Below are 12,192 nucleotides of genomic sequence, written 5' to 3'. Positions count from 1 at the left end.
TTACTCTCAATGTTTCTTAATTTCTGCCTCAGATGCATCTGGCTTTAAAAAGTAATACTGAATATTAAGGAAGGAATTTCAGTAGAATACATCTATCAAACAAGAAGCAGATGTTCCTCAGTGTCGTTGGTGTCATTTGCATCTTCAATGATGTTAGATGGTAGGGTATAATTTAGCCTTGGAGTTGTCAGTCCTTGGTTTTAGTAAAGTCAATATTTGCTCCCCAGCATCTGCTCTAGGACCCTCAGTTTGTTTCAAGAGTCAGGGAGTAGCTGTAGTATGCCGTTTTGTATACCACTCTGAGTATTTAGCTTCATTTTGAGTTACCAGGCAAAACCACTGATCTTAATTTAAGCTACTCAAATATTTCTTTTTATGATTTTTATGAAATGTTTGACAAAATCTTACACTAAACAGACTTCACTAGAAGTACACTTGCAAAGACTGGACTACCATAGCACTATACATTTTCTAGCTACTCATCTTGCCAGGAGTAAAGAACTGAATGTTCTTTGGATGTTTTTTTCACAGCTCAGGCTCATTAATGCATATGCACAACATGAACTAGGGTTAACTGCTGCTAAGTTTCCAAGATATAACTGAGATGAAATCAATCCCTGCAGGTCTGAGTAAGGTTGTGAAGACATGCATAAGATACAAAATAGTACTTTAGATTCATTCTAATTTGCCGGATCCAATGTGCCCTTTTTTTTGTAGCTTTGTTGTACTTATGTCTTTGTTTTTTTCTTTTCAGACTTGGTGAATGTGTCTTGTAAATAGTGTATTGGTCTTGTAGGCATGAGTCTCAGTATATGACCAAGATGATGTACATCGGGGAGAACACAAACAGGCATAACTTCCTGTGGCAAGAGGAAGTTCCACTGGCAAGAGCTGGGATCACTTAGATTTTATTCCCCTTTACATAGTTCAAAAAAATTATAACTTGAATTTTTGAACTGGAAGTGAAACATGACAAAGGTTTTGGTATGAAGAATTATTACTAATGATGGAGGGATAAGTTCCTTGGTCTTTTAGAGCTTTTGTTTTGAACTTTATTTTAATTAGTTAAAATTAAAAGGTAACATACTTAATACTTGCTTTGGAAAGACAGGTATTGATACAATAGTCCTTTCTTGATCAGCCAGCTAGAGAAGCAGCTGAAAATTAAAAGGTCTCTCTGGTACTTGTGCTAATGCCTTGCAATCATTGCAAAAGATGAAAAGAAGTAACTAGGCCTGTTATGAAGTCCAACTTCCTCAGAGCCTTAATCAAAGGATTTTTTTTTAATGCTTTATTTTGAGGTTTTTATTACATTACCTTCAGTGGCTTCCATTGAAGTCTGCTTTTTCAGCTGAGGCATGGATTTCCCTGTTCTGCATAGTATTTTAATTGCAGCTATAATTCTTTCTGTGGTTTTAAGCTAACACTTCACATGAGAGGTCTGTGAACTGCTGTATACAATAGTATCAATAAACTTGGCAGTTGTCTTCCTTGAACGTGTTATCTCCAGAAAAAACTTTCAGGTCATCCCAACATTGTCCAGTTCTGCTCTGCTGCATCTATAGGAAAAGAAGAATCAGACACAGGACAGGGAGAGTTTCTTCTACTTACAGAGCTATGTAAAGGTAAACTTTTCTTTTCCCAGCAGCGCACATTGCTTCTGACAGCTGTTTTGCACAGGTTGCTTCACAGCTTCTTTGAGACTTCATGTTCTTTGAGATTGCAGTTCAACCTCATCTTCAATAGGGGATAATCATTAAGTTCTTTGTGTTTGAGACTAGTCAGAGGAAGGAAGAGGAGGAACAGTTCCTTAGAGCACCATTTCCTTTGGCACTGCAGTCAGTGTGGATTTGCCATTTTCAGAATATCCATCTAATATTACAGCTCAAGGCTGTAAATCTTCCTTGATGAGGAAGATCTAGTGTTTGTCTATTCATGCCAAGCTTCCAGAATTTGTGGTGTTCTGTGTGTGCTTATGTGAATTTCTCTGATTTCCTGCAGGACAGCTGGTTGAATTCTTAAAGAAAGTAGAATCCAAAGGACCTATCTCCTGTGACACAGTTCTGAAGATCTTTTATCAGACCTGCAGAGCAGTACAGCATATGCATAAACAGAAGCCTCCTATTATCCATAGAGATTTAAAGGTGCGTTACAATGTTTAAATAAAGGCTGAATTTTTAAACAGCAAGGGAGCCTGTTGGGCTGATTCATTGTTAAGGCTGTTGATCAAATACAGTGGACACTCTTGAGTGTGGTGCTTTCATGTATATTGCCTTGCCAAGGCTGCTGGATGTCAGTGAAGGTCATCACTAAAATACTTGCATCTCTTCAAACAACATCTTTTCCTTGTGCTTGTGGTGTTAGTACTACTTGTACTCTATCTGAACAAACTGACAGAAAAGTAGTATATCATGATTTGCTGATTAAGTTAGTCTTTAAATAGTTTGCTTTTGATAAAATAACCAGGTATGACTTGTGAGTTGCAGTTTTGAGGTGAGCAGGTTTTTGAAATAGAAGAGGTAAAGCTTTGAAGGAGAAGAGAAGGTGATGTTGGATTCTGTGAAGGATTATGTAGCCTTTGAGAATGCATAGTAAGCTGTTTGTTTTAGAACTAACAACTTGCTTTGCATTTTAGAGCTTGTTTTTAACTTGAATTTTAACATTTCGCAGGCATAATTCATGACAGATTTTGTTCTTAATTTTTCATTCGGTTAGCCTTTACCAAGATGCTATGGGGTTATGCTATAGAAAGTGTTGTCCACTTAGAAACTTCAAGGATTTGAAAGGACTTCATCTGTGTTTGAATTTTGTATTTTAAAGGCAGGAGTTCACTTTTACATGTATGCTATACATTAGATGAAGGAGCCCTAGTCATCAGTGAGATTCTGCTGTACTACAAATACATTTGAACCTGGTGGAAGGAGGTGGTCTTTGTAAACAGAAACAAAATAAGAGAAAGAAGATTCTCATTCCTGAAACAGTGTCTGAATTTCACATGTGTTTGTTTCCTGCCTGATGTGGTGTCAGCTGAGTATAAAAAAAGGAAAATTTGTCCTCCTTAAGTAAGCATGTACTTGATTACTTTGGGGAAAGGAAAATTAAACGCCTTTTTAAAAGTAAATGTGTGTTTTCAACACTGTTTGATGTTAGGCACTAGTATAGACTTAATATAAAAATAGTTGTGATGATGGAGCACTTTTTTCTCAGTACCATTGAGCAGGCTTCTAGATCATGTCAAAGAAATATTAATCAAGCTGGGATAGAACTTTCTGGGTGTTACTTTCTAGAATAAAATCTTCTGTTCTTCACTGAAATTTCTATACACCAGCCCCTAGAAAAGCTTGTAGAAAAGGTGGATCTCTTGTCTGAAAAAGGGATGAAAAACTGTTTGCAAATTACAATTACACAATTTCTTACATAGCCAGCTCCATAGTAGTTGAGCTAATGCTGTAATTCAAGGTCTGTTTTTTTTTTTGTTGAGTAACATAAGTTCCTGGCAGAGATAAAATATGGCAAAAGGCAGGAATTTGGTTTCATGTTACAGGGGCCGCAAAGCAAGATTAAATGATAGTTGTGGTGCAATAGGCAGAGACCTTACTACAATCAGGAGCCAAATAGGGATCATTTATCTGTGCTGCCCTTTCCAGAAGGCTGAACTTAGGTCAGTAGCATAAAAAACTGTGGGTCGATGTTTTGAGCCAACCTCAAATGAGACCCGAGATGCTAGTGTAGCTTTTGGGGAGGGGTGTAGTAGGGTGGAGTCCTAACAGGTTTTTCTCAATTATTTTGACTAAAAAGTATAAGGATTCATGAACTTCTACAGTGCAGCTTAAAAACAAGTTCACCTTCATAGTGGTGACTGTTTCTGTCCTCCTGTGGTTTCCTTCCCTTGCTTGTCAGTGTAGTACATTCTTTGTTCCTGAACCCCTTTGGATGAAGTTCGCACTTACAATGTGTGTGTACAGTACTGTAAGAACCCACCTAGTTACTGAGTTGTAAAAATTCTAAGCTACTTAGATGGTGATTTGTAAAATATCGGTGCTTCTGATATTGTAATTGTCTGAATTTTATCTTTTCGGGATTTGCCATGCAATGCACAGCTAGTCTGCATAACGCAGGTCATAGAGCCTGTTAAAATCTGAATAATCAGTGGGAATGTTTTACATTATTACCAACCTTTACCAAAACACAAAAACCAGAACGTTTGTGTGCAGAAGCTTGATCTCTGGTCTTACTGTGACCATTTTTGGTGTATAAATATAACTCGATATTGAATGCCCACCCTTCATATTGTACATGGAGATTAGCAAAGGTTTTCCAACAGAGAAGGGAATTCAGATTGCTCAATGAGATTGGTACTCCAACCACATCATTAACAGAGCTTACGTATTCCTGCAGGGTAGACAAAATTGATTTTATGGTGGAAGAAGTTGGAACGGGCATGTGTAAGGGAGACTAGTAGGATGTTCTGAAAACTGAGGTTTTACAGAAGGAGGTCCAGAGATCTTGTGGCTTCAAAGGTAAAGGGAAGACAAACCTAGTTATCTGAGGTGTGGTGTAATGTTACTACTATGCCTCTTTTACACCTTTTCCTGACTTAATACAAAGATAGAAATTTTCTTTTTCAGCCCTTTTGTCATTATGACCCCACAATACTTCTGCCCAATACCCACTTTTCCCCTCTCATTAAGTTTCCCCCATTGCACTTAGCAATCCAGGAAGGTTGGATTTTATGAAGTAGGAAAAGGGAGGGATGATGAACTATTCAGGCAGCACATGGTCCTCAAATAGCTGGTTTCTATCTCTGCACAGGGTCATGGCTGCCTCTTTCTGCATGTCCCCCAGCAGCCGGTTTCTCTACTAGTACCTTCCTGTTTTGTGTCTACAGCAGTCCTAACCTCTATTCCACTGCAATTAAGCTAACACTGTTTAGTTTTATACATGAAAACATTTGGATTCCAAGATACTGCTTCTGCAAGTGGTCCTCTGAAAAACTGACCTCTTCTTAGGCACTAATGAAATGTTTGGGGTTTTTTTCCGGGTGGATGTCCTGCTCTCTTGAATGTTTCCTGCTCATAGTGGTTTTGGTGCTTTCTTTTAAAAATTGGCCGTATTGCTACCATATCTACAGTACTGTCTGAAATCTTTGTACTCCTGTAAACAACATTCTGGGCTAAAGTGAGTATTTTTTTATACATATGCACAAGTGAGTTGATGTTTAAAAGCATTTGTGTTAGTGTACAGAAAAAAATTTCCTTTATCCTACATCTTTTTGAAGGTGGAAAACTTGCTTATTAGTAACCAAGGGACGATTAAACTTTGTGACTTCGGTAGTGCTACAACTATAGCTTACTATCCTGACTACAACTGGTCTGCACAGAAGAGAGCAGTGGTTGAAGAAGAGGTGAGACTATTTTAATGTGATTAATCTTAATATCAACAGTGGATTCATTTAACTGTTACTATTAATCTGATATTGATTCATGGGACTTCTAAGACAACTGAATATTGTTTCAATTGTAGTGTTGTTCGTAAAGCTTTGGGTTTGTATTTGTGTTGCCAGAGTTCAAATGCTGTCTGCAGTTATAATCATAGCTTGTGTTCTGTACCTGCATATACAAACACTGCTTCAACTTGAGCAGTGTCCATTCTGCAATCTGGTGTGAAAACAGAAGTGATTACTAGAGCTGCTTCTAATCACACTCTTACCAGGAAGTCAAAAGTTGATTATGCCAAAGTGATTCCCACCTTCTCATCTGTTTTTCTCAGTTGAATGATATATAAAGAAGCAGTAAGTCTGCTCAGCAGAATTTGAATAGGCAGTATGGCATTGCCTCTAGGACTAAAGTGACAGTGTTAAGCAGGCAGTGTGTTTTTGCAAAGTACATTTGTTCTTAGTTTGGAGCTAAGAGTAATGCTGTTAAATCTAATGTAATACATCAACTGGACTCAGACTTTTAAGTATGGAGAAATACAGTGATACTGAATTCCTGTCTGCAAGTTCTGATATCATGAGTCTCTGTAAACTCCCTGTTCTGGAATCCCGCATCCTTGGAGAGCAATCCATTGGTTTCTGGAGAAGAAAAGATGATGATGTACCCCTGTCTTTTATAGTCTATGCAAAAAGGTGGTAGAAAAGATCTCTTCAGGGATCCTTGTGAACTCTTTGGATGTGTCTGCGCTGTCATTAAGTGTGATGAGGAAATGAGAAATACACACTGGAGCATGAATTCACTTCTTGGTTTATTGTTGATTTTCTGTACTTGTGTCCATGTCCCTTTTTGCCTCACGTAGAGAAGTCATTTTACTTTGTGCTTTGCAGTTTGGAAGGAGTCTTGAATATCACAATGTCATTTGGGTATTACCATCTTTATCCAGACTTATATTAAAGCTGTTGTGACTATTCTAGGATTCAATTGATGGCTTCTGCCTTGACAAGTATTTCTGGAATTAATTTTCAAAGTGAAATTGCTATCCGTTCTACATGGAGAGCTGTTTCCTTGGTTGAATGCTGTTAGAGTTTATTATTCAAGTTTCTGTTTGAAGAAACTGTCTTTTGCAGATCACAAGGAATACAACGCCAATGTACAGGACACCAGAAATGGTAGACTTGTATTCAAATTTTCCAATTGGTGAAAAACAAGACATTTGGGTAAGAAATTTTTCTCTTGCTGTATCATAGCTGCTTATGTCATAGTGAAACTGATTTTGCAGTCCTCATGTTAATTTGTCGATTAAATAAATAAAAGCACCAAAATAGACGTAGGATATACTGTCATGTCAAAATAAACTGAAATAGTACGAACTGTGTATCTAAATAGTAAAAGAATGAGATGTAGTATTCGATGTTTTCTCTCAGATCTAGCTTGCTTTCCACTGTGAGAGGCAATGCTGAACTTCTTTGACATTCATTAGAACTGTTGCCTAGTTTGAGCTCGCCACCATAGAACCAGAATACTTACAGTCCTTGGATTCAAATTCTTGCCTTTCATGCTCTGCCATGCATGGCTGTCCTGGGACAGCCTATTGCTGAGTTTAAAATGGTTATGTCTAGGTATTGCATCTAGATAAAATACTGACAGATAGCAAGGATGAGAACGATGCAGAGATCATTCATGCTTTGTATAGAAAGGATGATAAACTGTTAACATTAACTGAAAAATCTGTAGCCAAAATTAAAACTAAATATCAAATCCTTAGTTGTACCTTTTTCAGTTGTGTAATAGTACTGAGGTACAGCCTGGTGACTTTGTGCTTAGGGACTTAGTTTATTGGACATTTTTTAGAGGCTGTAAAAACTGTTCAGCTGTTATCTGTATTGGCAGTATGTCAAAAGACAAATTGAGAAAATGTAATACTGGTGCTTTAAAAGTTTTTATTTGGAATCTCAGAACTTCATTCAATTTCTTAAGTTAGTTAAAGACATTGCAGAAACTCTTATTCAGCTTCTACAGCTGTTGGTGATTTTCTTCTGGCATGTGAAGAAATACCAAGAAAAATACTTTTTTTTTGACCATTTGGTCTCTTCACATGAGTTAAATACTGGCAGCCTGAGCCAAGATTACATCCAGTTAAACACAAAGCTAGAAAAGTATTTAAGAAAAGCCTCACTTAAAAGACAGTTGCCATTTTTTTTTTGTTTAGAATAACTCTATATCTATTAGTATAACTCTATTAGTATTGGTGGTTGTCTCCTGCTGTGTCTTTGGAAGATGTGCTCCATTTACCGTGCCTTTGTTGGAACATGTTATTCTGTGGTTTTTCCTTTACGCCCTGGGTTCAGTGAAAACATGCAAAGTATTTGCCAATAGAATATAGTGCTGTCTCAGGAAGCATAACTGATCTTGTAGTTTGTGGTTAGGATAAACGAAACAGTTTTCCCAAGAAAGTGGGTAGGGTAGTACTCATGGTTGCGGTCTGTGTGCTTGTCACTGTGTGAGCTTAAAAGTATAAGGGAGACAGAAATGGCTTGCTTAGAATAGCAGCATAGATGAAACATTAGTTACCAACCACACAGACTCCACAATGGGAATGTGGTTAGATATGAATTGTAAGATCAGAGGTTCTTAGGCTTGGCCAACTGCTTTCTGTATGTTTCCTACCTAAATCTAGAGATCTTCAGAAGGTAAACACTAAACCCAAATACCTTTAGTTCCCTTTTTTCCAAATTAATGTGATTTCCTGAACTGAAATTCGACTGAATTCCACTGAAATGACAGGCTCTACCTTGTCATAAAGATTTTTCTCCACTGAAATTATCTTTTGGCTTATCATACCCTCCCACTCTTACAAATTTCTGAAACAGCAAAAGAATGAGCTTTGGAATATGTTAAGGAGTAAAATGTCAAAGTTGGATTCTGCTTACGAATATCTGGTAAAAATTTCTTCTAGTCAGTGCAGGTTTTAATTCTGCATGAGCTGAATGATGTCTTTAGATTTCATGTAATTTAATTCTATTCAGAAAGTACTTTGGTGTGGTACCTGTGTGTCACCCTATACTGTAGAACTTTTTATCATTTTAAGTGTGCTGCTTATTGCCTGAAGTTGGTCAGTGGAAAAATATCAGTATTTTAATTTGTTTCAAACAGTCCCCCCCCAAATACCACCATAACCCCCCAAAAAGCCCACTGTCCCCATAAGGAAGGGTTAAATTAGCTGCTGGTAAAGGCCTAGCAGCTGGTCAAAAAGTTATTCATAGTTATTTTTAGTCACTTTGTCATGCTGCTTTTTTACCTGCGGGCATGTGAGCGCTCAGACTGACCCAGGCAGCTTCTGTAGAGGGACTGTTGGCAGATTCGGGGCAACATCTTGGGGAAATGGGCTCTTCTGTTAAGTGTATCAATATGCTGAGGCTATGTGGATGGTGTTGGCTTTTAGGAATTGCCTTGCTGCAACTGGAAGTGCCTTTTGGCCAAATAGAATCACAATTGGTGTTTAAAATATTCAAAATATATCACTGTTACCATCCTAAATTACAGATAAAGCAGAGGGAATGAAAAACGTTTTCTAGCAATTAAAGCAAAGACCAGTTGTGCTTTTCTCCCCTGTGTGAATGCTGTCTTGATGTGTGTGGTGTCTTGGACTGTGCAGGGAGTAGTTTCATTCCTCCAACTAAATTATGATCCGCTGTCTTTGCAAACAGGCATTTCTGTGGCAGAGTAGGTGGTATTTCCTGTACTCCCCTGCTAGATTAATTAAGGTGAACTATATGATGCTTCAGTGTATACATTACAGAGCTTTTTATCAGCAGACTGACAAAAATGTACTTGCTATAATACAGAATTAATACATGCAATGTATTTCTTGCCCTTGTATTGAGAGATTCAGTAAGTGTTTTGGAGTAACTAAATCTCAAACCTTTGAGACTTTAACATTCAAATCTTTGAAACTGTTCTTGAGAAAAATTGACAACCAAGGACAGCTAGAGACAGCGCATGCAGAGGAATGGAGACAGTGAGCAGATTTCTTAGCTAATGTCTTCACTGGCTTGTTTTATTTGTGGGGGCTATAAAAGCTCATATGCTCAAGCACTAAGCTGGGCTTCAGAAGCAAATTTGAGGAGGAATTTTCTAGTCTGCTGTGCAAACATTTTCTTGGAGGTATTGGATGCTTTATCAAACTTTTATAGGCCAGATGGAACATGTTTCTATTACAATAGCATAAGTCTGCCAGTATATTTCGTATGTTAACTTACGTGAAAATATATATCAACTTACACTTACTTCAGTAACAGATGAAATTATCCTAACTTATCCATAACACCTGGACTATTCAGAGATTAGAATTCAAAACTGACTTCTGGCTTTGGTGGTTGTTCCCTTGTCAGGTTGCACAGGTCTCAGCTTTGGGCACAACAAGGAACTTGAAAGTTCCCAGGATGTGGTGATTCTGGTTTTGTGATTTTTGAGGCTTGAATGAACCTGTCTGAAAATGATCTTAAATTGTATCTGTTCTAAGAATTGAATAGCCTTCTGACTGTAGGAAATACAGGGACCATCATTTCAGGCTTATTTTCTTCAAATCTTTATCAAAACAAGCATCTTAGAGATGATGCTGTGTCCCCCTAGTGTCATTGAAACAAATTGATTAACACTGAAATGCTTACCTAGCTGGTGCGTTGCATAACAGAATGTATCTGAGTTAGCAATACAAAAGATCAAATTCTGTCCCCACAAATAAAATGAGTCTTCTTGAAGCACAGGATGAAGATATGAAATAAAACTTCTGAGACTTTTAGTAAGAAAAATCCTGTTCTTGAACATATTCAGTGTTGCAATAGTACTTATTTTTGTATATTGTGGAGTTTATAAAATGGATTTATTCTAACGATTTTTAAAAAGATAGGAATAGGAGAGTCCCTGAACCAGAAAACTTCCTTGAAAGGGAAGAAAACCCACAAACCTATTTAGTAGCAGTATTGCTGCTTGGAGCGCTCCAATTGACATGCCAAACAAATGAATGTTTCACTAAGTGTTCTGTCTTCAGGGAAACATCAAGAGTAATTATTTCTAAAGGAGTGTGAAGCTGATCTGTAAAGCACTGGGAATAGATGGAGGGTTTCAGCAGTTGGATGATTGCAATCTGCGATTTGCAAGCAGTATTAGGAAGCTTAATCAATTTTCAAGTCTAAAATTCAGCTTTCAATATCATTGCCTGAATTGAAGACAGCACAAACAAGAAGAACCAGCCAGTGGGTTTATGAATCAGAAAATTTGTATTTATAAACTTTTTTCATTCTGTGATAAGTTTCACACAAAGAAGGTGGGTGCTGCAGAGCTCCTTTTGCCCACTGCTGTGGGTACCTTCCAGCTTCCTGTAGGACCATGATGCTATCTAACACAGAATATGAGATACGGTGTAGAGGTACAGGATAAGGTGTTTCTTTATCCTTGGGTCAGTGACCTTGTGTAAGGTTGTAACACTCCTTTGCTGAATGGTGGAGGAGGAAGAGAACAGAAGTGTGCCATGATCTGCATATGTCCCTGTACAGGGTTGCAGCTGTCAAAGACAAGAGAACCACCAACTGAAGCAGCCACCCTCTGTTGCCATGGGCAGCCCTTGCCCTCCGTGGGGCTCTTCCAGCCTCACATCAGGACTGTCCATTCCATGCCTACCTGATGGCCAGGAGACACCCATCCTGGGCCAAAAATGCTGGCTACCACCAGCATTCTGCCCACTGACATGGCCACTACATCACTAGGGCTAGTGCCAGGAGCTCAGTCCCAGGGTACCCAGTGAAAAAGGGCACAGAGCTCCCTTTGCCCATGGCTTTGGGGAGCTTCCAGCTCCCAGTTAGACCACCAAGAGGTAGGGGTTGGTGTTATCTTATATGTCTTGTAGACTGTTGGCAACTCTCTAGCTCAGTGGCAGAGGAGGAAGAGGACAGGAGTGTGCTGTGATCTGGTTGTTTCCCTGTCCAGATATCCAACTGTAGTACAAAGCAGCCACCCTTCATCACCAGGGGCAGCCTCTGCCTCCATGCTCTCCCCTCCCTACCATTGCTCACCTAGCTGCTCATCTGCCAGCCTGGGCTGGCACAGCACTTCTTATACCCCACCTGGGCTGGCAGTGTCACCAGCTGCCACTGCCAATATTCTACCTGCTGTGACACCACCATGACATCTGTGTACTGTTCACTGGGTAAAAAGCTGGCTGGCTGGGCTTGAAGAGTTGTGGTGAATAGAGTTAAATCCAGTTGGTGGCCCCAGGGCTCAGTATTGGGGCCAGTTCTGTTTAATACCTTTATCAATGGTCTGGGCTAGCAGATCAAGTGCACCCTTAGTAAGTTTGCAGACAGCACCAAGTTGGGTGGGAGTGTTGATCTGCTGGAGAGTAGGAAGGCTCTACAGAGGGATCTGGACAGGCTGGATTGATGGGCTGAGGCCAACTGTATGAGGTTCAACAAGGCTACGTGCCGGGACCTGCACTTGGGTCACAACAACCCCATGTAATGCTACAGGCGTGGGGAAGAGGGGCTGGAGAGCTGCCTGCTGGAAAAGGACCTGGGGGTATTGGTCAACAGCTGGCTGAAGATGAGCCAACAATGTGCCCAGGTGGCCAAGAAGGCCAATAGTATCCTGGCTTGTGTCAGAAACAGTGTGGCCAGCAGGACTAAGGAAGTGATTGTCCCTTTGTACTTGGCACTGGTGAGGCTGCACCTCAAATACTGTGTTCAGTTTTGGGCCCCTCACT

The 12,192-nt window shown here is 39.3% G+C and overlaps 1 protein-coding gene across 6 annotated transcripts in view; it reads left to right on the top strand.

Moving 5' to 3' along the window:
- GAK (cyclin G associated kinase) overlaps positions 1–12,192 on the top strand; it is a 77,326-nt gene that overhangs the window by 14,970 nt on the left and 50,164 nt on the right. For 2 of the 6 annotated variants that reach the window (XM_087741405.1, XM_087741404.1), the window contains exons 4-7: positions 1,511–1,625; positions 2,002–2,144; positions 5,279–5,404; positions 6,563–6,652. In XM_087741405.1, coding sequence (XP_087597531.1) covers positions 1,511–1,625; positions 2,002–2,144; positions 5,279–5,404; positions 6,563–6,652 — 474 coding nt within the window. The remainder of the gene's footprint in view (positions 1–1,510; positions 1,626–2,001; positions 2,145–5,278; positions 5,405–6,562; positions 6,653–12,192) is intronic. The other 4 variants (XM_087741409.1, XM_087741410.1, XM_087741406.1 and 1 more) reach the window with 3 other exon arrangements.

The sequence above is a fragment of the Nipponia nippon genome, unplaced genomic scaffold, assembly GCF_047370975.1.
Source record: "Nipponia nippon isolate SJK-2023a ecotype South Korea unplaced genomic scaffold, ASM4737097v1 scaffold_8, whole genome shotgun sequence".
Taxonomy (NCBI): domain Eukaryota; kingdom Metazoa; phylum Chordata; class Aves; order Pelecaniformes; family Threskiornithidae; genus Nipponia; species Nipponia nippon.
This window is presented reverse-complemented; position numbering and strand designations above follow the sequence as displayed.